The 24,380-nt window shown below is 47.9% G+C and overlaps 1 protein-coding gene across 1 annotated transcript; it reads right to left on the bottom strand.

Annotated features, from left to right (window-relative positions):
• Positions 1-375: 375 nt before the first annotated feature.
• On the bottom strand, positions 376-20,284 carry Sp1 (Sp1 transcription factor). Its single transcript, XM_051160487.1, has 6 exons — positions 20,159-20,284; positions 18,528-18,688; positions 16,737-18,249; positions 6,634-6,799; positions 3,920-4,119; positions 376-3,504 (listed from the first exon to the last, which is right to left on the bottom strand). The coding sequence occupies exons 1-6, from the start codon at positions 20,163-20,165 to the stop codon at positions 3,191-3,193; spliced, it is 2,361 nt and encodes a 786-aa protein (XP_051016444.1). The 5' UTR covers positions 20,166-20,284; the 3' UTR covers positions 376-3,190.
• Positions 20,285-24,380: the final 4,096 nt, after the last annotated feature.

The following is a 24,380-nucleotide window of genomic DNA, read 5'->3' as shown; positions in this document are numbered from 1 at the left end:
ACAAGGGGGTGACACCTCAGGGTTACTGCTTGTGCTGGGCATGGAGACACATGTCTGTCACATCAACACTTGAAAGGCAGAGGTGGGTAGATCTCTGAGTTCAGGGTCAGGCTGAACTACATATAAATTCAGACCAACCATGGCTCTATAGACAGACCTAGTTCAGAACAGAAAAACAAGACTATGTGGTCACCCAACATACTGCAAAGTGAGGTCATTTTTAAAAATTAAGTAAAAAAATGACAAAGGCATATACTTGTAATCCCAATACTTGGGTAGCAATAGAATTATCCAAAGCGCAAGGCCAGTCTGAGTGACATAGTGAATTCCAGGCTAGCCTAGGCTACAGGGTAAAACCCTGTCTCAAAAAAACAAATCGCAAACCAAATAACAAAAAGATAATGAAAAGAATTTCAGAATCAGTATGCATGCCAATTATGTTAAATTCTGATGGCCAAAAGTTGGAGGGAGGTTAATTTTCAATAGTGAGACCCCAACTTGAGGAATGTAGTCTCTTTACTGTGAAAAGGGCTGAGCGGCTCATAAACAGGGAGACAAAAGCAGAAACTGCTTCTATTTTAGGGTCAAATAAGACACTGGGGAAGGAAATAAAAAAGCAGAGAGACTCTGTGTGAATCAGCTGATGCTGATGTGAATGAGGCAACTTCTCACACACTGGAGAGAGCACATTATCAAATGGCTTGTCTGAAGGCTTACAGCCCTTGGCATCACTACGGCAGCTTCTACTTGATCCCTCATACTGGAGATTCTATCCCTGAAATATCTAGCAAGCACTGCACACTCCAGTGAGCTGGCCTCCCCTTCCTCCGGAGATGTCAAGGTCCACGATCACATAGATATGAAGAGCAAGGGTTAGGTTCTGCTTTTCTTTAGGAGTAAGAGGCATGACGGTGGCTGAGGATGGATAACTTTTACTTCAACATTAATAATCTGTAATTTGGAGAAAGTCCCTCGAAATATTTCCTGAGTCTTAATAACAGTATTATCAAGTCTGAACAGAAAGGACCAAATGGAATAGACCAATGTTACAAGATTAACAGCTATTGTATTTCAGGCTAACACCACCACAAACTTACCAAGAACTAGTTTAGATGGAATTTACATAAAATGTATAGTAATAGTATAATCTATTTGTAGCCAAGATAAAGAGTTTAGAACAAGGACTCCACTATAGATTTGGATGTTGATTTCATTTTCAAACACAAAAATAGTCTCTTCTTCAGAAAGTGCACTAGGATACCCAAACCATGCAGAGCTGTGAGAACTGGCCTCAGGAGCACGCCCAGGGGCCAGGACCGATTTCTAGATAATGGACCTGCACGGCATTTTGATCTGAATTCATTTCCAACAATTTCAAATATAAGTTCTCATCTGCATGTAGATAGGCACAGGACAGACACACGTCCACACACACAGTCATATACAAGCAGTTCAGTTTCTCTATCAGATCGGGGGAATTTTTTATTGCAGGTCTCTTTAAATATTGGCTAACAGAAAACCTATCCCCAACCTAATAGCTTTCACACATGCACAACCACTCCCACACTTCCTCACAGTGAAGAGCTCTCTGACAAGACACCAGAAGGTCAAGAGAGACAATGCTTTCATGGCCGGGCCTTGAGGACAATTCTGCTGTGCTTGTCTCAGCATCACATGTGCTGAGTCTCCCTGCCGATAATGTTTGGACCAGTCTCTTCTGGAATCAGCCATGGAGAAAGCAGGGTCTTTGCCCCAATCTCTCCTACAATCCACAGTGGTAAGACAAGATTTCATTTTGTTCTGGGCTACCGTTCCCATGATTGTGTGCTTCCCTTTCCCTTAGGAACCACCCAAGTACATACAAGGAAGAGCTGAGGGAGACACCTTTTAAAGAAGCACTCTGCCACGGGCACAAGCCTTGCGTTCTACAGAATGGGCAGTCGGATCAGAGTCACTGGCTGATGCTCCTTAGCACGAGGAGGAAGGAACTACAGACATGTTCAAAGGAGGAACTGAGAACTCAGAAGCCCAACCATTAAGGCTTAGAGCTATTTGGAAGACAATGACACTGAAATCCAAATAATTCCACTAACTTTTGAACCCGAGACTATGAGTTATTTCCTTTTCTGAGAACATCTTTTTCCTACTGTAAACGGCTGCCTGCCATGTGACCATTTTTTGACAGCTTCCACAGATTACTTCCCTCCATGGGCCTTTTACACAATTCCACAGAAAGACTTCTGGTTTCTGATGTTCAGAGCAGCTAACAAGGGAGGTGGTTCCGACTCTGCAGCACGGAGAGGTGCCTGCGTCAGCAGTATTCTGAACACTCCCTCCACTGCCACTGCAAGCATCAGACTGCACTTCAAGGCTTTTCCACTCTGCTGCTGTAATCAGTCTTTAAAATATTGATGGACGTGCCTAACCCAGGGGTCACTGTCAAAAACAACACAGCAAGTGATCATGTGAGGAAAGGGGAGACAAAAAGGACTGAGTCACAAAAGAAGCGCAAGGAGCTAATCCCAAGTAAAATGACAAAACTAAGAAATAAGACACATTATATATGTATATATGAACTAAAAGCAGAGAGTATGAATGCTTACTCTGGTGGGATGCCAGGACAACATTTATAGAAAAGCTTGATGTGTCATGATAAGGCTCAGCCATTGAGAAATAAGGCAATTAAAAAAAATGACCAAGGTATTTTGGTCACAGAATGGTCTTTTTCCTCCTCCCAGCCAGCCCCTGTGAAAGCATCTCTATATATTTATATATATATATATAATATAGAATCTGTTTTTGTTAAAAAGTATTTCAATGATCTATATATTTATCAAGGCATGATGGCTTTAGGAAGGGGGCGGGGAGATCCACCATGGGAGAGCGCAGAGGGAAAACACAGGAAGGAGGCCGGGGCAAGAAGTGTAAGAAGAATCAGGGATGGAATAAATGCTTATCAAAGGGTGGCACCAACAGAATTTTCACTATTTTCCATTTTCAAGGAGTCACCAGTGACATATATGGGTGCCACAATCCCATCTCTTCTCTTGTACCCCCCCAATTCATCCCACCACCAAGCATAGTAATGCCTCACGGCTCTCTCTTCCACGTGTCTCTTGGACCCATGCTACCTTGCACCCCAGGCTTGGTGGGTGTTGGCCCATATGTCTCTGGCCCTGGGTATCTAATCTCAGAAACCATTGCCACTGATATTAATGGACTGTAGCTCTGTCACCTGCATGACGTTGATGCCACTGTTGGCAAGACGGGCAATACCCTCTGGACAGATGGCCTCCATGGCTACCATGTTGGTGGTAATAAGGGCTGATGGAGTGGCGGTGCCACTGCCTTCTGAACCTGCCCCACTGTCCAGGGGCAGAGTGCCCACACTCAGGGCTACTCCTGGGGCTCCCTTTTTGTTCTGGTGAGTCTTGATGTGCTTTGACAGGTGGTCACTCCTCATGAAACGCTTAGGGCACTCAGGGCAGGCAAATTTCTTCTCTCCTACATTTAAAGAAACAAAAAACAAAAAAACTTAGCCAAAAGGCAGTCAGAACAAGGATGCGGTTGCTATGTGTCCTTCCAAATCCCAGTTGAGGTGAGCTCCTCCTCAAACCTTTCAGACTGCTCTGGGACACCTCAGCTTCACTTGCACATTGTTCAGAACGTTGAGTCACTTCAGCGGCATTTCATGTTTTCTCTTTTTGTCTATTTTCCTTGCCTTGGGTCTGTTTTTTTTTGGGGGGGGGGGTGCGTTTCAAGACAGGGTTTCTCTGTGTAGCCTTGGCTGTCTAGGACTCCCTTTGTAGACCAGGCTGGCCTCTGCCTCCTCCTGGAGACCCACCCGCTCTTCCTCCCCAAGTGCTGGGATTGCAGGCGTGCACCATCATGCCTGGCTTTTCCATTGGGTCTTACTCACCTGTGTGTGTGCGTTTATGTCTCTGAAGCTCATCCGATCGTGTGAAGCGCTTCCCACAGTATGTCCAGTTACACATGAATGGCCTCTCTCCAGTATGCCAGCGCAAGTGTGCCCGGAGATGCGAGGTCTTGCCATATACTTTGCCACATCCTTGAATATGACAAATGTGCTGTTTCTTTTTGCCAGGATCTCCAGAACCTCTAAGAATGAGAACATAATGATTCATCACTCTGGAGACAGGACCCAAGAAGTTTCACCAGCAATTACCTAACCTATTCTTTTGTTTTTTTAAAAAAGTTCTATGTAGTTTTGGCTGTCCTGGAATGCCTTAAATAGACCAGGCTGGCCTTGAACTCAGAGATCTACCCACCTCTGCTTGCATAGTGCTGGGATTAAAGGTATGTACCACCATACCTGTCACTAAGATTTATTTATTTATTTGTTTGTTTATTTGTTTGTTTGCTTGCCAGGCGAGGTGGTGCACATCTTTAATCCCAGCAGAGGACAGTGGATCTCCATGAGTTCCAGGACAGCCATACACAGAGAAGCCCTGTTTGGAAAAACATTTTTTTTTTTAAGTTTATGAGTCCTTTGCCTACACATGTATATGGACACAACAGCATTCCTGTAGTGCCCATGGAATTCAGGAGGATGACAGGTCCCCTGGAACTGAACTTAAACATGGTTGTGAGGTACCACAGGGGTGTTGGGAATTGAAACCAGTCCTCTGGAGGAGCAGCCAGTATTCTTGGGCACTAAGCCACAGTTCCAGCTCCTGTTGTTTTTCTTTGGTTTTGTTTTGTTTTGTTTTTTAAGACAGAGTTTTTCTGTCCTAGAAATCAGAGATATACCAGCCCCTGTCTCCTGAGTACTAAGGTTAAAGGTGTGCACCATCACACCCAGCTTGTATTTCTTTTTTCTTTCTTTTTTAAATATTTATTTTTTTATTGTGTGTACAGTATTCTGTTTGTATGTGTGCCTGCATGACAGAAGCAGGCACCAGACCTCATTATAGATGGTTGTGAGCCACCATGTGGTTGCTGGGAATTGAACTCAGGACCTTTGGAAGACTAGACAGTGCTCTTGACTCCTGAGCCATCTCTCCAGCCCCGCCAGCTTCTATTTCTTAAACATTTGTTTTGTTTTGTTTTTCAGATAGGCTTTCTCTATGTAACTTTGGCTGTCCTGGACTCACTTTGTAGACCAGGCTGGCTTTGAACTCACAGAGTCTGCCCACCTCTGACTCCCTTAGTGTTGGGATTACAGGCATGCACCACTGGAAAGGCAGCTCAGAGGTTAAGAGCACTGACTGCTCTTCTAGAGGTCCTGAGTTCAATTCCCAGCAACCACATGATGGCCTTTAATACCAGCACTCAGGAGGCAGAGGCAGGCGGATTGCTGTCAGTTCGAGGCCAGCCTGGTCTACAAAGTGAATCCAGGACAGCCAAGGCTACACAGACAAACACTGTCTGAAACAAAATAAAACCAAAGCCGGGCGTGGTGGCGCACGCCTTTAATCCCAGCACTCAGGAGGCAGAGGCAGGCGGATCACTGTGAGTTCGAGGCCAGCCTGGTCTACAAAGTGAGTCCAGGATGGCCAGGGCTACACAGAGAAACTCTGTCTCGAAAAACCAAAATAAATAAATAAATAAATAAATAAACAAACAAACAAAACCAAAAATAAATAAATAAAAAAGAACTTGCTACTCTTGCACAGTGCCTAACTTCAGTTCCTAGCAGCACCCACATCAGGTTGGTTCATAACTACCTGTGATTCCAGATACAGGGATCTGGTACCTCCGGCCTCTTCAGGCCCCTGTATTCACATGACAAATATGAGCTAATAGGCCAGAGAGGACTTTAGAGTTTCTGAATCTGGGGCCAGGCTTGGTGGCTCACACCTTTAATCTCAGCACTAAGGAGACACTGTGAGTTTGAGGCTAGCCTGGTCTACAAAATAAGACCAGGACAGCCAAGGCTACACAGAGAAACCCTGTCTGGAAAAACCAAAAAAAATAAAATAAAAATAAAAACCTTCCCCTCAATCACACCTTGGAGTGGTCATGTCCTCACCTTTATATATTTAGTGCCAAAACCCTCACTTTATACACTTCCTGTATTTGGTCAAGTAGACACATGTATGTGCTATATCTCACCAGGAAAAGACTGTCACACAACATGGGATTACAGGCATGTGTGACCATAACTGCTTTATGCAGTGCTGAGATTCAAATTCAGGACTTCATAAATGCTAGGTAAACCTTTTACCAACTGAGCTACACAGCCAGACCTTCCTCTGTCTTAAGTAGTAAAAATAAACACTTTCTTCATATTTCTATGTCAACATTTTCATTTGTTTTAATTTATTTATATATTTTTTAAAAGATGGTGGTGCCACATGCCTTTAATCACAGCCTTCAGGAGGCAGAGGCAGGTGGATCTCAAGTTCGAGGCCAGCGTGGTCTACAGAGCTAGTTCTAGGACAGACAAGGCTACATGGAGAAGCCCTGTCAAATTCTGTGTTCAAGAAGACAAACGCAGCCGGGCGTGGTGGTGCACGCCTTTAATCCCAGCACTCGGGAGGCAGAGGCAGGCGGATTGCTGTGAGTTCGAGGCCAGCCTAGTCTACAAAGTGAGTCCAGGATGGCCAAGGCTACACAGAGAAACCCTGTCTCAAAAAACCAAAAAAAAAAAAAAAAAAAAGACAAACGCACCTTCCTTCGCTGTCTTTACAGTAGGGGCATGTGCATGCTTCCCGTCGAGTCCTCCGCCCAGCTTGGGGCTGCGGGTCAGGGCTGTTTTCTCCTTCTCCACCAGCTGTCTCATCGTGGACCCCATCACCACCAGATCCATGAAGGCCAAGCTGAGCTCCATGATCACCTGAAATACAAGGAGAAGGAGAAATGTGGCAGTGGGTAAGACAGAACACCTGTGAGAAACCTGACATAGCTGCCCACCTTTAGTCCCAGCACTCAGGGGGCAGAGGCAGGAGGATCTGACATAGGGAGTTCTAGGACAGCCTGGGTTATACCAAGGTACCCTATCTTAAAAAAACTCCCAAACAACTAGGCCGGGCGCGGTGGCGCACACCTTTAATCCCAGCACTTGGGAGGCAGAGGCAGGTGGATCTCTGTGAGTTCAAGGCCAGCCTGGGCTACAGAGTGAGTTCAGGACAGCCAAGGCTACACAGAGAGACCCTGTCTCAAAAACTAAAAAAAAAACAAAAACAAAAACAAAAACAAAAAAACCTACAGATTTAAGTCCACAGCACTCCCAGGCTGACAGCCTTGGCTCGCAGGCAGGACTCACGTCAGGGCAGAGGCCAACAGGACACCCACATCATAGTGCACTTCTTCTCCACCCCCTTTAATAACCATTTTAGAAACGAACAGTTTAATCTTAAAACATGGTACTAGTTAAGCAACAAGATAAATTAAAGATTGGCCTTCCTGTGATGAAAGAAACTAGGAAAACAGAGGCACAGCTTAATGACAGTCTTGGCTAAACCCAGCTGCTGCCTCTAGCATCAATTTCTGCAACAACTATGGATGTTAGAGAGCTTTTCAGTTTCTTCAAAGAAAAGAAGTGTGGCTAAACCACAACCTTCCAAGGAGATCACTAAGAGTCCAAACTTGGGAATTACTAAAACATGATGAAATTAAGACATCAGTAACTGTAAAACAAAACATCATTCTAGAACTGAGCTGAAGGCCTCTACACAAGCATTCTCCCAGTAAAAAAGCTAAGTTTCCATGTACTTCCAAAAACTCCAATGAGGCTTCTGATTTCCTAGCTGTCATCTTTTTTTTCTTTTTTTTAAGGGGTGCTGGGTTTGAGACAGGGTAGCTCTGTGTAGCCTTTGCTGTCTTGGACTTGCTTTGTAGACCAGGCTAGACCCAAACTCACCTGCCTCTGCCTCCCAAGTGCAGGGATTAACCATACCCAGCCCTATCTATCATCCTGCTGTGATAGCTGCCATGACCAAAAAACCAACTTGGTACAAGCTCATCTTAGAACTCTTAGGTCACACTTCATCATGAGGGACGTCAGAGCAGGAGGAACGAGGAACAAGGCAGGAACCAAGAAGCAGGATTCACTCAATTGCCAAGGCATGGTGATTGTTTTCTTAAAGCATCTAGGACCACCCACCCAGGAGAGGCCCAGGCCTCAGGCGTTGGTCCTCCCATATTAAGCCATTAACCAAGAAAATGGCCTACAGACTTTTTAAAAAAAGATTTATTTCTTATTATGTATACAGTGCTCTGCCTACGTGTATACCTGCATGCCAGAAGAGGGCACCAGATCTCACTATACATGTGAGCCACCATGTAGTTGCTGGGAATAGAACTCAGGACCTTAGGAAGAAATGACAGTACTCTTAACCTCTGAGCCATCTCTCCAACTCGCCCCCCTTTTTTGTTTTTCTTTTTTTTTTTTTTTTTTTTTTTTTTTTTTTTTTAACTCTTTTTTTTTACATCTTTTTTTTTTTTGTTTTTTTATTATGTATACGGTGCATATCAGATCATATTATAGATGGTTGTGAGCCACCATGTGGTTGCTGGGAATTGAACTCAGGACCTCTGGAAGAGCAGTCGGTGCTCTTAACCACTGAGCCCCTTTTTTGTTTTTCGAGACAGGGTTTTTCTATGTTATCTTGACTGTCCTGGACTTGCTTTGTAGACCAGGCTGGCCTCGAACTCACAGCAATCCCCCTGCCTCTGCCTCCTGAGTGCTGGCGCACGCCCGGCTTACAGACATCTTTATAGGTATTTTTCTTTAGATTCATCTGTCATGAGTGCCTTCCTTTGCATGTATGTCTGAGAATCACATGCATACGGGGTGCCTAAGAGATCCAGAAAACAGTATGAACAACTTAGTGAGAACCCCTCCCCAACCCCCTAGGATGTAAAGAGGGCTGAAAGTATATGCCAGAGGATGCACAGAGCTTTGGAAAAAGCAAAGAAGAAAACAACATTTGGGCATCCTAGAGAGAAAGAAGCTAGGCACGGGGACTAAAAAGACGGCTTAGCGGATAAGTGTAACAACTACACACAACTATCTATAACTCCATTTCCAGGAGGTTCTCTGTGAGTTCAAGACCAACCTAGTACATGGAGTGAGTTCCAGGCCAGCCAGGGCTACACAGAGAAACCTTGTCTCAAAAACAAACAAATAAAAAATAAACAAAACAAAAAACCAAAAAACGGGCTGGAGAGATGGCTCAGTGGTTAAGAGCGCCGCCTGCTCTTCCAAAGGTCCTGAGTTCAATTCCCAGCAACCACATGGTGGCTCACAACATCTATGTGACATGGCGCCCTCTGCTGGCTTGCAGGAGTACATCCAAGCAGAGCACTGTATACATGATAATAAAAAAATCTTTAAACCCCCCCCCCCAAAAAGCTCATAATGAGTTGACAGATGATTAGCAGTGATTCTCGGGAGGGGGCTGGAGAGATGGCTCAGAGGTTAAAAGCACTGTCTTCCCTTCCAAAGGTCCTGAGTTAAATTTCCAGCAACTCCATGGTGGCTCACATCCATCTATAATGAGATCTGGTGCCCTCTTCTGGCCCGCAGGCATACATGCAGGCAGAGCACTGTAAACATAAAAAAAAAAAAAAAAAAAAAAAAAAAAAAAAAAAAAAAAAGATGTGACTCTCAACCTGGGGGTTGAAGAATCCTTTTGTAGGGGTCTAGAACCATCAAATAACACAGATATTTACACTCTGATTCATAACAATACAAAATGACAGTTATGAAGCAGAAATGAAAATAATTTTTTTTCAAGACAGAATTTCTCTGTGTAGCCTTGACTGTCCTTAGACCCCCCCTTTGTAGACCAGGCTGGCCTTGAACTCACAGTAATCTGCCTGCCTCAGCCTCCCAAGTGCTGGGATTAAAGGTGTGCACCACCAGCACCTGGCTCTGAAAATAATTTTATTGCTGGGGCACCACAACATATGTTAGGAAGGCTGAGAGGACTGGCTGGGTCAGATTCCCAGCACCCGCCTGATTCTAGCTGCAGGATGTCTGATACCCACCCTCTTCTGCCTCCTATGGCACCAGGCACCCAGTGGTACACAAACATACACTTAGGGGGAAAAACCATAAACATAAAATAAATTAATAAAAAACATTTTGGGAGCTGTGCGTGGTGGTGCCCGCCTTTAATCCCAGCACTCTGAGGCAGAGGCAGGTGGATCGCTGTGAGTTTGAGCCAGCCTGGTCTAGAAAGCGAGTCCAGGGCAGCCAAGGCTACACAGGGAAACCCTGTCCCTGAAAGAAAAGGGGCTAAGGGAGGGGTAGGGGGAGGTTTTCGAGACACGTTTTTTTCTGTGTAGTCTTGGCTGTCCTAAACTCACTTTGTAGAGCAGACTGGCCTCAAACTCACAGAAACCCACCTGCCTCCACCCTGCCACTGTGCCTGGCTTATTTGAGGGGGGGGGGTTGGTAGGTTTTTTTTTTAATATTTATTTATTTTATGTCTAGGACTGCTTTATCTGCATGTATACCCGCATGACAGAAGAGGGCATCAGATGCTCATATAGAAGGTTGTGACCCAACATGTGGTTGCTGGGAATTGAACTCAGGACCTCTGGAACAGCAGACAGTGCTCTTGACCGCTGAGCCATCTCTCCAGCCACCGTAGTTTTCTTTAGAGCTAAGCGATCAGGAAACAGTGCTAACTTTCACCAGCAGATGTCACTGTGACTAAATGAGGTGGAGGTTTAACCAACCAGCCTTCTGCACAGGTTGAAGACAAAAAGAAAATAGAAGGGCGACTGCACAGATTTTAGAAACATGGAAGGTATTTTGGAAGTCTCTGCATCAAATTTAAGTAAGGCTGAGTTTAGTCATTTGTCATGAACATAAAGGTACAGATTAGAAAGGTTAGGCAAACCAGGCAGTGGTAGTGCATGCCCTTAATCCCAACACTGAGGCAGCAGAGGCATGCAGATCTGAGTTCTAGGCCAGACTGGTCTTATAAAGTGAATTTCCAGGAAATCCAGGGCTACAAAGATGAAACCATGTGCTTTTGAAAAACAAAACAGAAAATAAAGGTAGGTCATGATGCTACATTCCTGTAACTGCGGCATTCCCAAAGGGCAGCAGAGGAATATGGTCAGTCTCAAGTTCCTGCTACATGATAAATTCAGTGACAGCCTGAGCCTCAGATAGTGTCATAACAAACAAAACAGAACAATAACCTGCCTCAACTTCCCAACTGCTGGGGATTATGGGCACCAGCCACCATTCCTGGCTATTGTGTACTTTCAATGACAATTTAGCCAGGCATGGTGGCCCATGCCTGTAATCCAAAAACTCTGGGAGGCAGAGGCAGGAGGATCTCTGTGAGTTCCAGGCCAGCCTGGTCTATAAATCAGTCCAGGACAGCCAGGGCTACACAGAGAAATCCTGTCTCGAAACAAACAAACAAGCAAACAAACTGAAACAAAGCAAAAGGAGACCTGAAGACAACACCCAGAACCCTGAGTGTCATGGTTGTGTGGCCACACCTGCATGCTGTACGCTCCCTGACCTCTTTTTTTTTTTTTCCTGACCTCTTAAGAAGCTAATCTTTGGGGGCTGCAGAGATGGCTCAGGAGTTAAGAGCACTGGCTGCTCTTCCAGAGGTCCCGAGTTCAATTGCCAGCACCCACATGGTGGCGCACAACCATCTATGTGATCTGGTTCCCTCTCCTGGTGAGCAGGTATACACACAGACAGAGCACTGCATACATAATAATAAGTAAACAAATCTGTTTTTTGTTTTGTTTTGTTTTGTTTTTTTGAGACAGGGTTTCTCTGTGTAGCCTTAGCTGTCCTGGACTCACTCTGTAGACCATGCTGGCCTCAAACTCACCTGCCTTTGCCTCTGAGTGCTGGATTAAAGGTGTGCACCATCCCCAACCCCCAGCATAAATAAATCTTTAAAAGATCAGAATCCACTTGGAGGCTCACCATCCCCTTGAAAATCAAGCATACATGCGTTACACAGATGCACATGCAGGCAAAACACTCATACACATAAAATAATAAAAATAAATCTTAAAAATAGATCTAGGTATTTACTGATTAAAAAAATAAATAAAAAACACCACTTCAAAGTAGTTCAGCTATTGTTTCTTTTGCACATAGGTGAAAAGGTAGGCACACAAAAAAGTTAGATATATAAACCCAAACTTGTATCACAAGTAATGCCGCCCAGTTTCCTTAAACAACTCAAAGCCTAAAAATATGGAAGCACATGTAAAAATTCAAGCTATAGGGTGCACTACCAGCACTTGGAAAGCAGAAGCAGCTGGGTCTCTGTGAGTTCAAGGCCAGCCTGGTCTACAGAGTGAGTTCCAGGACAGCTGCAGCTACATAGAGAAACCCTGTCTCAAAACAAACAAATTCAAATTATAATCCAGATTTGCAACCAATCTCCAAGATTCACTTACAAGTTTTCTACAGATGGGGCAGGAGAGATGACTGCGGCTAAAGCACTGGCTGTTCTTCCAGAGATCCTGGGTTCAGTTCCCAGCACCCACGTGGCAGCTCACAACCATCTGTAATTCTAGTTTCAGGGGATCTGACACTCACACAGACAAAAAACATCAATGCACATAAAATAAAATTAAGAGCTGGATGTGGTGGTGCACGCCTTTAATCCCAGCACTCGGGAGGTAGAGGCAGACAGATCTCTGTGAGTTTGAGGCCAAGTGAATCTCGGACAACCAAGGCTACACAGAGAGACCCTGTCTTGGAAAACTGGGGGGGGGGGGGGGGGGCACGGCGAAAAAAAAAAAAAAACAACCCTGTCTGTACCCTTAAGGTACTTGGTCTTTAAAAATAACAACTAATTAATTAACCACATATATCTTCAAAAGCATATTAATCAAGAAAACAAACTTTACTTACAAAATGACCTTTCCAGGCCAGTAAGATGGCTCCTCAGTAAAGGTGCTTGTGAGCAGCACGACCACCTGAGCACAACACCTGAGGCTTACTTAAAGCTGGAAGAAAAGTCCACACAGCTGTCCTAGACTCCACAATCACGGGCACGCACTTTTTAAAAAAAATGTTTCTAGACCATCACTAAGAAGAAGGAAGCCCTGACCTTTGACCCAAAGCACGACTGAGCCATGGCGAGGCCTCCCAGCTGTGCTCTAGAGCTTCAGTTACAGGCCTTCTAGACACTGCAAGGATCCAGATTGCCAGCTGGGACAATGCCGCCATCTCCTCTTCTCTAATTGCCAAAACTCAACAGACCTCAAGAACAGAGACAACCACCATGCTGGTATACATTACCTAGCAAGTGTCCCATTTCCAGGCTGTTGAGTTCAACTTTTATAAACTTTACCCCCATAAATTTCTAACCAGCAGTGTGAGGTGGCATACTCAGGAGGCAAGGAAGGCAGATCTCCGTGAGTGCAAGGCCAGCCTGGTCTACAGAGCAAGTTCCAGGACAGCCAGGGCTACACAGGAAAACCCTGTCTCAAAAAACCACACACACACAGCTGTAGTCCTAACTGGCCAGGAGTTAAGCAAAGTTGAAACAGGTGCATCACTTGAGCAGAATATTTGAAGCCACCCTGAGTAATTACCATTGACATTGAAACTTCTCAGGAAAAAAAAGGATTAGCGGGCGTGGTGGCACACACCTTTAATCCCAGCACTCAGGAGGCAGAGGCAGGTGAATCACTGTGAGTTCGAGGCCAGCCTGGTCTACAAAAGGAGTTCAGGACAGCCAGGGGTACACAGAGAAACCCTGTCTTAAAAAAAAAAAGGGGGAGATGGGGGAGTATGAAAAGGCTGGGCGTGGTGGCTCATACCTTTGGTGCCAGCACTCAGGAGGCAGGGGCAGGCAGATCTCTGTGTGAGTTTGAGGTCTACAAAATGAGTCCAGGACAGGCAAGGCTACACAGGGAAACCCTGTCTCAAAAATATCAAACAAAAAAAAAAACCAAGCTTAGCCAGGCGTGGTGGCGCATGCCTGTAATCCCAGCACTCGGGAGGCCAGCCTGGTCTACAAAGTGAGCCCAGGACAGCCAAGGCTACACAGAGAGACCAGATGACCTCTTCTGGCTTCCTGGGGCACCCACCCACCTAAACTGCATAAACACACAGATATAAACACATTCACATAAATACAATTTTAGAAACAAAACAAAACAAAACAAAAAAACCTTTCTGGGATCCATTAAGTCTTTTTCTCCCCAATTATGAGTTTAACTCATGAGAAAACTGTTAGGTTGGAATCATCATCACCATCTGTAACAGAGCTCTGCACCCACAGAGCTCATTTTCTGAACCAAGATGTGGGGAGCTGCGGCACCTGTCACTGTGGGAAGTAGGTGCTACCCTAGATGCTGTGCCATATCAAGATGGAGTATTTTCAACATACTTAATCACACAGTAAAATTCAGTAAAAATAAACAAAAGGATAATAAAGAAAAGAAAAGCAAGGCAAAAAAAAAAAAAAAAAAAAAAAGAAAAGCAAGAAGAAAAGCAAGGCAGTCATGCATGGTAGGTCTCTGAGTTTGAAGCCAGCCTAGTCTACAGAGCTAGCTCCAGGACACCTAGTGCTTTCTGGAAAAACTGACTCAAAACTAATTAATTTTCTAGTATGGTGCCAGAGATGAATCCAGGATCTGGACACATGCACTCTACTAGTGAGCATCAATTGAAGGCTTGGCTCCACATTCTATTTATCTGAGATTTTATTTTTATTTTATGTATATCAGGGTTTGCCTGAATGTGTATCTGTGCATCACATTCACACAAGGCCAAGTAGGCCAGAAGAAAAAAAAGTTGGATCTGCTGGGAGTCACAGTTGCCAGCCAACACGTGGTGCTGGGTAGTGAACCCACGTCCTTTCAAAGAGCAGGCAGCGCTTTTAACTGCTAAACTATCTACCTCTCCAGTCCCAGCTTTACAATCTTTGTTTTTGTTTTGAGATAGGATCTCTCTACCTCTCCTGAAACTGTAGATCAGGCTGCCCTTAAGCTCAGCGATCCACTCTAGTTTTTTTTGAGACAGGGTCTCTCTGTGTAGCCCTGGCTGTCCTGGACTCTCTTTGTAGACCAGGCTGGCCTCGAACTCAAGAGATTCACCGGAGTTCTGGGATTAAAGGCATGCACTACCACGTCCAGTTTTATATTCTTTTTTGTTTGTTTGTTTGTTTTTCCAGTCAGAGTTATTTGTGTAGTCTCAGCTGTCCTGGCACTCGCTCTGTAGACCACACTGGCCTTGAGTTCACAGAGATCCACCTGCCTCTGCCTCCCAAGTGCAGGAATTAAAGGTGTGCGTCACCATCGCCTGGCTCAGTTTTACATTCCTTTTTTTTTTTTCTCTCAATATTTTTATTTAATTTATGTGCGTTGGTGTAAGGGTGTCAGATCTTGGAGTTACAGACAATTGTGAGCTGCCATGTGGGTGCTAGGAATTGAACCATTGAACCCAGGTCCTTTGGAAGAGCAGGCAGTGCTCTTAACCACTGAACCATCTCTCCAGAACCCAGTTTTACATTCTTTTTTTTTTTTTTTTAGTTTTTCGAGACAGGGTCTCTCTGTGTTAGCCTTGGCTGTCCTGGACTCACTTTGTAGACCAGGCTGGCCTCGAACTCACAGTGATCCGCCCGCCTCTGCCTCCCGAGTGCTGGGATTAAAGGCGTGCGCCACCACGGCCAGCTTTTTTTTTTTGGTTTTTCGAGACAGGGTCTCTCTGTGTAGCCTTGGCCATCCTGGACTCACTTTGTAGATCAGGCTGGCCTCGAACTCACAGGGATCCGCCTGCCTCTGCCTCCGGAGTGCTGGGATTAAAGGCGTGCGCCACCACGCCCGGCTTCAGTTTTACATTCTTAAAGGGGTGTTTTTAGAAAATAAATTGCGGGCCGGGCGTGGTGGCGCATGCCTTTAATCCCAGCACTCGGGAGGCAGAGGCAGGCAGATCGCTGTAGGTTCAAAGCCAGCCTGGACTACAAGACTACAAAGTGAGTCCAGGACAGTCAAGGCTACACAGAGAAAAACAAAAACAAAACACAAAAACAAAAACAAAAAAAAAATAAATAAATTGCAGGGCTGGAGAGATAGCTCAGTGGTTAAGAGCGCCGCCTGCATCGCTCTGAGTTCGAGGCCAGCCTGGTCTACAAAGTGAGTCCAGGATGGCCAAGGCTACACAGAGAAACCCTGTCTCGAAAAAACCAAAAAAAAAAAAAAAAAAGAGCGCTGCCTGCTCTTCCAAAGGTCCTGAGTTCAATTCCTAGCAACCACATGGTGGCTCATAACCATCTGTAATGTGATATGGCGCCCTCTTCTGGCTTGCAGGACTACATGCAAGCAGAGCACTGTATACATGATAATAAATAAAATCTTTAAATAAAAATATTAGAATAAATAAATAATAAATTGCAAACCAATAGGTTAGGGAAATATCAGCTAGTGTACAAGAGATTCAGAAGGCCATATATTCAATCCCAATCACTGCTGAGTGAGGGGAAAACCAAAAAGAATATGAAATATGGCTGAGAATACATATGGATCTAAAGACTTAAAATATTTACTACCTGATCCCATGCAGAAAGTGTGCCAGGCTTTATTTTGTGGTACCAAAATCACTGGGAAGGAGAGACCACACTTCCCAGAAGTGCTCATTTCTCATCAGATCAACTGGAAAGAAGTTTCCACTGATTCCAAATGTCTTGAAAAAAGGCATTTTACACCTACTTGCGTGTGTGATTGAGGGAACATCTCAGAAAACTCTATTTCCCCTTTTAGACTCAACAGGGAAGTATCAGGGTGAGTTTGTCATAAATGCTACAGAACGGCTGTCTTACCTGGGGTGTTTGCTATAGCCAGAGGCAGGCCTGGGAGCTGGTGTACCTGGATCCCTGAAGTTCCCAATGCACTGAGGTTGATGGTCTGCAGGCCCGGCATGGAGGAGAGCTGAGCGGCGTTCACCGTGACTGTGCCAGCAGGGATGGAGGCAGCTGAGGCAATGGGTGTAAGGGTGGTATTGCTGCTGCTCGTCTGCCCCAAGGAAACGCCCTGCATAGGGGCCAAGGTGATTGTCTGAGCCTGTGGGTTCTGAACTTGAAGATTCTGCAGCTGCAGGGTCTGCCAACTGACCTGTCCATTGGGCCCCATTGTTGGTGTCCGGATGATGATGGGGCCAGAGTTTTGAACAGCCTGCAGCTGGAGGTTCTGCAGGGTTTCCTGGGAAATAGCTTGAGTTGTGAAGGTCTGCCCTGACAATGGTGACTGGAGAGCCTGGAGGGCCTGTCCCCCCTGAACTAGCTGAGGCTGAATAAGAATCTGCTGCTGCTGCTGTGCCTGCTGACTTTGCTCTCCCTCTTTCTGCTGACTTCCTGGCAGTGAGCCTCCCGAGGTCTGGTTCTGCTGGAGGCTCAGAGACTCAGAGCCCTGCAGCCCACCAGCCCTCTGGGCTGTCTGGCCTTGAGAGCTGGTCCCTGACGGCCCGCTGGTGGTGAAGTTCATGATCCCCATGTTGCTGGTGGTAGTAGTTGTTGAGTAGCTACTGGCATTGGTGAAGAAGGAGCTGGAACTAGCTTGTGAGGACACCAAACTGGCAGAACTGATGGCAGTCCCTGAGGTGACAGGCTGTGAGCCGCTCTCCTGGGATCCAGAGCTGCTGATGGTGGCTGCCTGAGAGCTAGGAGTCAAGGCAGCTGCAGACACGCTGTTGACGGGCAGCAAGGTGATGTTCCCATTCAGGGCCACTGGGACGTTGGTCACGTACTGCGTCTGTCCTGAGAGCACGTTGTTAGCAAGGCCCTGGAGGGGCACAGCCTGCTGGAGCAGGTTTGGCATAGCAGCGATGATGTTGCCCCCACTTCCTCTGTTTGTGATGATCTGCTGGTTTGCGCCCGGTATGATCTGTATCTGACCAGAGCCATCCTGCTGCACTTGGGCCCCAGTGGCAGCAAACTGAAGCTGCTGCCCGTCAACAGTCTGGAACTGTGGGATTACTTGATACTGAATATTAGGCATCACTCCAGGCAGGCCTGTCAGAACTTGCTGGTTCTGTAGGTTGGGTGTAGCAGCCACAACATACTGCCCACCAGAGACTGTGCGATTCTTGGAAGACTCGCTGCCATTGCTGCCGTTGGTACTGTTGCCACTCTGTTCCTTTGAGGTAGGGGTAGCCCCAGAGGAGGAAGAGATGATCTGCCAGCCATTGGCACCCTGTGAAAGTTGTGTGGCTGTGAGGTCAAGTTCACCTGTGCCCCCCGACTGACTCGGACCCTGGGAGTTGTTGCTGTTCTCATTGGGTGACTCAATTCTGCTGCAGGTTGCTGCCAGCAGAGCCAAAGGAGACGGCTGGGATTCCTGGCCAGAAGAGAGGAGAGCAGTTAGTGGCACCGGACAGCCAGCCTAGGGGCAGTATCCAACAAACAAACAGCAACGGTGCAGGCATGTAAAGAGCAAAAACCACAAACAAAATGCTCGCTTGGGCATGTTGTTCCAACTTTCGTTTTTGGGGACCCTCTAGATCACCTATCTATCTGTGTGTACTTCCGCACTATATTTTTTCCCCAAGTTTTTCATTAGGGAAGTTCTAAGAATATCTAGACCCTCTAACACCTTCCCCATCCGTCATCACTCACCTGCCCTCCTCCGCCACCACTGCTGCTGCTGCTGCCTGTGCTGCTGCTTCGAGTCTGGGGAAAGGCGGCACCACCACCATTACCGTTACCCCCACTATTGCCACCAACACCTTTTTCAATCTTCACCACGGCTGCCACTTCATCCATGGAGTGATCTTGGTCTAAAAATAATTACAAAACAATTTATGTGGAGGGGGAAAAACACCCTGAGCTTTAAAATTAAGGGGTTGACAAGCAACAATGACTAAAAATATGGTTTACAAACAAGTATTAGCTTAAAGAAAATAGGGCCTAATCCGGGTGGTGGTGGCACACGCCTTTAATCCAGCACTTGGGAGGCAGAGGCAGGCGGATCCCTGTGAGTTTGAGGCCAGCCTGGTCTACAGCCAAGGCTACACAGAGAAACCCTGACTCAAAAAAAAAAAAAAAAAAAAAAAAAAAAAAAAAAAAAAAAAAAAAAAAAAGAGAGAGAGAGAGAGAGAAAGTGTTCAAAGTAATTCTCAGTTACACAGTAAACTGGGATGCCAGAGCTCTAGGCATGAAGGACAGGCTAGTGTTGTCCATACACAAAACTAACACCAGAAATCACTCACAAAGTGCTCTGGAAGCCAGGTGTGGTGACTCACACCTGTGATATCAGGACTTGGAAGGGTGATGCAGGTGGTTAACCAGTTCTAGGTAGGACAGGCCTACAGAGTGAGACCGGCGTTCAAACAAGACAGCATTTTTGGAAAAGGGAATTTGAGGCCAGTGTCTCAGGAATGCTAAAAAAAAAAAAAAAAAAAAAAGTTGCGCCTAGGAGGAAGACAGCAAAGAAAAGTTTGAGGCCAGCCTGCTCTGGGTAGTAAGTCCAAGCCAAAGAGTACCACACAGACCCCGTGTCTCAACAAAAAGAAAAGAGCATCCTGGGAGAAAGAGGAGACCAAACATGTGGGTGGATGGAAAGTGTGCTAAAATTAGGAATAAAAGAGATGGAGAAAAAGCAAACGTAAAACAAACACACACAACAGAAAAGCGATAAAACGGGAAGGGAAAGAGAGAAACTGTAGATGGTAAGGGCAGATGGGGAAACGTCTGAGAACACAGGTAAAGGGCCAAAGCAGTCCAGGGCTTAGAACCCAGGTTTGGGGCCGAGGGGCGGGCTCTAGGAGGAAGGGGCGGTTTCGGGGTGAGGGGCGTGGAAAGGGCGGGTCGGATGGGGGGGAGATTCACGGGGGTGCGGGGGAGGGCGTGGGGCAGGCGGCCACCGGAGGGCGGACCGGGGAGGCGGTTGGCCCAGGCGGGGCCTGCACTGGTCGGGCCGCCCCCGCGGCGCCAGCCCCCGACGGGAGGAGCCTCAGGCGGCCGGCCGAGTAGTGGGGGGTAAGGCCCGTCCCCCGTGGCCGGGGCGGGCAGGGGGCGGGCGAGGCCACGCTGCCCCCTCCCCCGGGGCGGGTGGCCCATCCCCCTCCTCCTCCGAGGCCCCGCCACTGCCCCTTCTCCCTCCCTTCCCTCCGCCCCGGGCGGGACCAAGGCCGCCGCCGCCGCCTCCCGCCCGCCCCCCCTCACAGCGGGGACCGCCCGGTCGGCCCTCGCGCGCGCGCCCCCTCACTCCCCTCCCACCCCCAGGCGCGGAGTGGACTCCTCCTTACCGCTCATGGTGGCAGCTGAGGGGCGAGCTCAAGGGGGTCCTGCCCGGGGGGGTTGGGGGGGGCCGGGGAAAACGCGGACGCTGACGAGGCAAGCGAACCCGGACCGGACAGGGAGGGGGGGGTAAGGAGGAGGGAGCAGCGCGCCACAAGCCCGGCCTCGTCCCCGCCCCTTATCTGCTGCCCCGCCCAATGAGGGAGGGAGGAAGGCGGGACTTGCGGGAGAAAGACGGGCAGCCTATCCAATGGCGAGGCTCGGCCCCTCTCTTAGGCGTGTAAGAGCAAGCTGCGTGCCGGGTGTCCGCCCAGAGAGACCGCCCTTTCGGTTGTAACGTCCAATCAGAGGTCCAGGAAGTGGTGGTGGGCGGGACCTGGAGACGATCGACTTGGAGAGTCACCAATCAGACGCCAGGCGGGCTCCGGGAGCGGTGGGGATAGGACGAGCTTCCGTAGGAATGACAGGACGACAACCAACCAGAATCCTGGGCATGCCTGGGCAATGTCCGTTTGGGAGGAGAGTAAGAAATAGGCCGGAATGGGATAGGATCAAGCTGTGCAAACCAATCAGAATTCAGGCGGGCAGTTGAGAAAGTTGTGATTGGGCTACAGCCGAAAGGAGCCGGAACAGGACGCTGACTGACGTGAGCTGACAGCCAAGGAAACGCCGAGAAGAAGCCGAGGGCGGGAACTTGGAATGGGGCGAGCGGAGCCGGCTTCCCCCTCAGACGCTCAGGCCAATGAGGCGGCGGAGGGAGCCTGGCACCGCCTCTAGCTTGGCCAATGGCGGCTCCCGGGGGCCGCCCACCGCGAGGAGGGAACGGGGCTGTGCCAAGGCCGGCCGGTCGCCATGTTGGCCCTCCCCGGGCGGCCTGAGCGCCGTGAGGCGGTGCGCTTCGGCCTGAGCCCCGCAGCTCCACAAGTGTCCGGGGCCGCGACGCGGCAGGGCGGGGGCGCCGCGCGGTCCCGGCGAGGCGCGCGTTTCCCCTCCCGGCTCCCGTAGGGCGCCCCTCCCGGCCTCACCCCTGCGGCGTGGGCGGGCGGCTCCCCCGCGCCGTGGGTGGACGCCCGGCGGGCGGGATGACAGCCTGGTGACGGCACTGAGGGCTCCCGGCGGCTCCGGGCTGACCAATATGGAAGGCTTTGCGAGAAAGTCAGGCGAGCGCCATTTTCTCGGTCTGTGGCCGACGCGCTGAGCCGAGCGCCGGGGCTGCCTGCTTTGGCTGATGTGCGCGCTGGGGAGGCGCTTCCTGGGGCGAAGCTTCTCCTAAGCCTCCGTCCATCACACCCGCCGCGACCTGGTCACTTCCTTTTGCAATCACGAACGTGAAAGACTTGGCCCTAGGCACCGCGGTCCCTGGCCTCCATTTTGCCTCCCTCATCCTTGTTTAGATGGAGGCGGCCTTGAGTGCCCGGGCAGGGCGGGCGTCACTGCCTCCAGCGCTTGCCGTTAATACGGTGTCCCTGCATCACCTACAACCAAGTGCTTCATCAGTCCTGAATTACAAGCTGATCCTCGTTAAAAAATTTTTTTAGAACAAGCCGGGCCGGTGGGTGGCCCACGCCTTTATTCTCAGCACTCGGGAGGCAGAGGCAGGAGGATCTCTCTAAGTTCAAGGCCAGCCTGGTCTACAGAATGAATGGGGCCAGGATAGCCAAGGCTACACAGAGAAACCCTGCCTCGGAAAAGAAAGTATAAATTCAAGAATAGCCTGGATTACAAAGACCTTGTCTCTAAAATAATTACACATACATAAATTAATATTTTTCGGTTTTTTTTTTTTCCCGAGACAGTTTCTCTGTGTAGCCCTGGCTGTCCTGGAATTCACTCTGTAGACCAGGCTGTACTCGAACTCACAGAGATCTGCCTGTCTCTGACTCCAGGATAGCCAAGGCTACACAGAGAAACCCTATCTCAACAAAACAAAAAGTAAAATAGACACAAAAAACAAACTCAATCTGGACACTGGAGAAGTATCTCAGAGTAACCCTTTGCCAACCAAGCCTGACTACATGAGCTTAATATCAGGCTGCATTTGGTAAGAGAATTACCAAATCTCAACAGTTGCCCTCTTACCCATCTACACACACTGAGCTGTGTCCTCCCCAAAATAAATAAATGTACATTCCAAAAGCTGCTTCCTCTGGCTTGTGTACACACAAGGTGGTTTCTGTCCCTTAAAACAAATAAATGCAATGCAAATTAATAAAAATAAATAAAATAAGAGACTAGAGAGAAGCTGCAAGACCGAAAAGAACTCCCTAGAGAAAGACTCATCGTCCTTGAAAAGCAGCTCCGATGGGTGGGAGGGGCCAGAGAGACAAGACTCAGCAGCAGACCACACCTAACGAACTCATGGAAGCAGTAGAGAAACCAGTGCTGAGCATCCGGGTTCCAACTTGTTTCCCCTCTTTTTAAGACAATTGTCTCTCGCTCTGTAGCCTTCCTAGAATTTGTGGTGATCCTACTTTCTGCCTCCGGAGTGCTGGGATTAGAGGGAGAACCCCAGGCTGCTTCTGACTCTAGAGTGCTAGAATTCACACACACATAGGTTTTTTTGCTTTTGTTTTTGAGACGTTCTCTCTGTGTAGCCTTGGCTGTCCCGAACTCACTTTGTAGACCAGGCTGGCCTCGAACTCGCAGCAATCCTCCTGCCTCTGTCTCCTGAGTGCTGGGATTAAAGGCCATCAAGCTCGGTGAAGAGTTTTTTAAAAGAGCATTGGCTGCCACGTGGCCTTGACTCCTTGTAATGCCGGCAATCGGGATACAGAGACAGGGAAAGCAGGTAGTATGCTGCAAGTTCAAAGCCAGCCTGACCTACATTGCTGATTTTAGGCCATCCAAGGCTTCACAGTGAGACTGTTTCTCCAAAACCAGGAGACACAGAGACAAAGTGTTGGAGGCTCACCTGGGGTACATGGTATGCTTGAAGCAGATCTAGGCTAAATAAAACCTTGTGTCCAGCCCAACAACAGAAAAAGGGAATGAGCCAGACGGTGGTGGCGCACGCCTTCCATCCCAGCACTTGGGAGGCAGAGGCAGGTGGATCGTGTGAGTTCGAGGCCAGCCTGGTCTACAAAGTGAGTCCAGGATGGCCAAGGCTACACATAGAAACTCTGTCGTGAAAAACAAAAAGAAAGAAAAAGGGAGTGAGAAAGAGAAAAGAAAAAGATAAATCGCTGAAAAAAAATAGGAAAAAGAGCTGAAGCAGCCTTGTGTGGTGGCACATGCCTTTAATCTCAGCACTCGGGAGGCAGAGGCAGGTGGATCGCCCTGAGTTCCAGGCCAGCCTGGTCTACAAAGGGAGTCCAGGACAGCCAAGGATACAGACAGACTCTGTCTCAAAAAAATAAAATAAAATAAAATAAAACATGAAGCAAACCAGGCTTTTCAGTATGAGAACCCTAGAACTGGCTGTAGGTCTTTGAAATCATCAGTGGATCAGTGGGTATTCTTCTTTTTTCTTTGTGTGTGTGGGCGCACGCGCACATAAATTTTGTTTTTCTTTTTTGGGTTTTTGTTGTTGTTGTTGTTTGTTTTTCAAGACAGGGTTTCTCTGTGTAGCCCTGGCTGTCCTGGAGTCACTTTGTAGACCAGGCTGGCCTTGAACTCAGAGATCTGCCTGCCTCTGCTCCGGAGTGCTGGGATTACAGGCGTGTGCCACCACCGCCCTGCCCTCATCAGTGTGTTAAATGATGCTCTCTGTATGTTTGCTGTCTTTGTTTCCTTATCAGAGAGGCACTGTGACTCAGGCTAGCCTAGACAGCGAGTAGGAGCCCCTACTACAAAGGCAAGGATCATTCCAGAAATCAGCTGGTGGCTCTGGTGATACCAAAGGTCTCTCTAAAAAGGAAGGACTGGGGGTGGGGGGTGGGAATAGGGGGGTGGGATGGGCAGAGTTGGGAGTCAAGGTCAAGAAAACAGTTTAAGGTGTGGCCTGATAACAGAGGCCTTTAGACAGAGACGGTTGCGACTGTTCAACACCAACTTCCTCTACAACGTGAGCTCCAGGCCAGTCAAGGAGCCGTAGTGAAAGCCCCAAACTCTAAACCTGAGCTGGGCGTGGTGACCTACGTGAAATTCTAGACTCAGACGTGGGAGGATCTAGAGTTCATGGCGATTCTCCCAAAATACAGCCCTGAGGTACCAGAGAGCTTGCCTGAAAAAACAGAAAGCTAAAACCCAGGACTGGAACTGGGTGTGGTGGGGCATGCCTTTAATGCCAGG

Source organism: Acomys russatus, chromosome 17, assembly GCF_903995435.1.
Source record: "Acomys russatus chromosome 17, mAcoRus1.1, whole genome shotgun sequence".
Taxonomy (NCBI): Eukaryota; Metazoa; Chordata; class Mammalia; order Rodentia; family Muridae; genus Acomys; species Acomys russatus.
The sequence above is the reverse complement of the archived record's forward strand: the minus strand, read 5'-3'. Positions and strand labels throughout refer to the sequence as shown.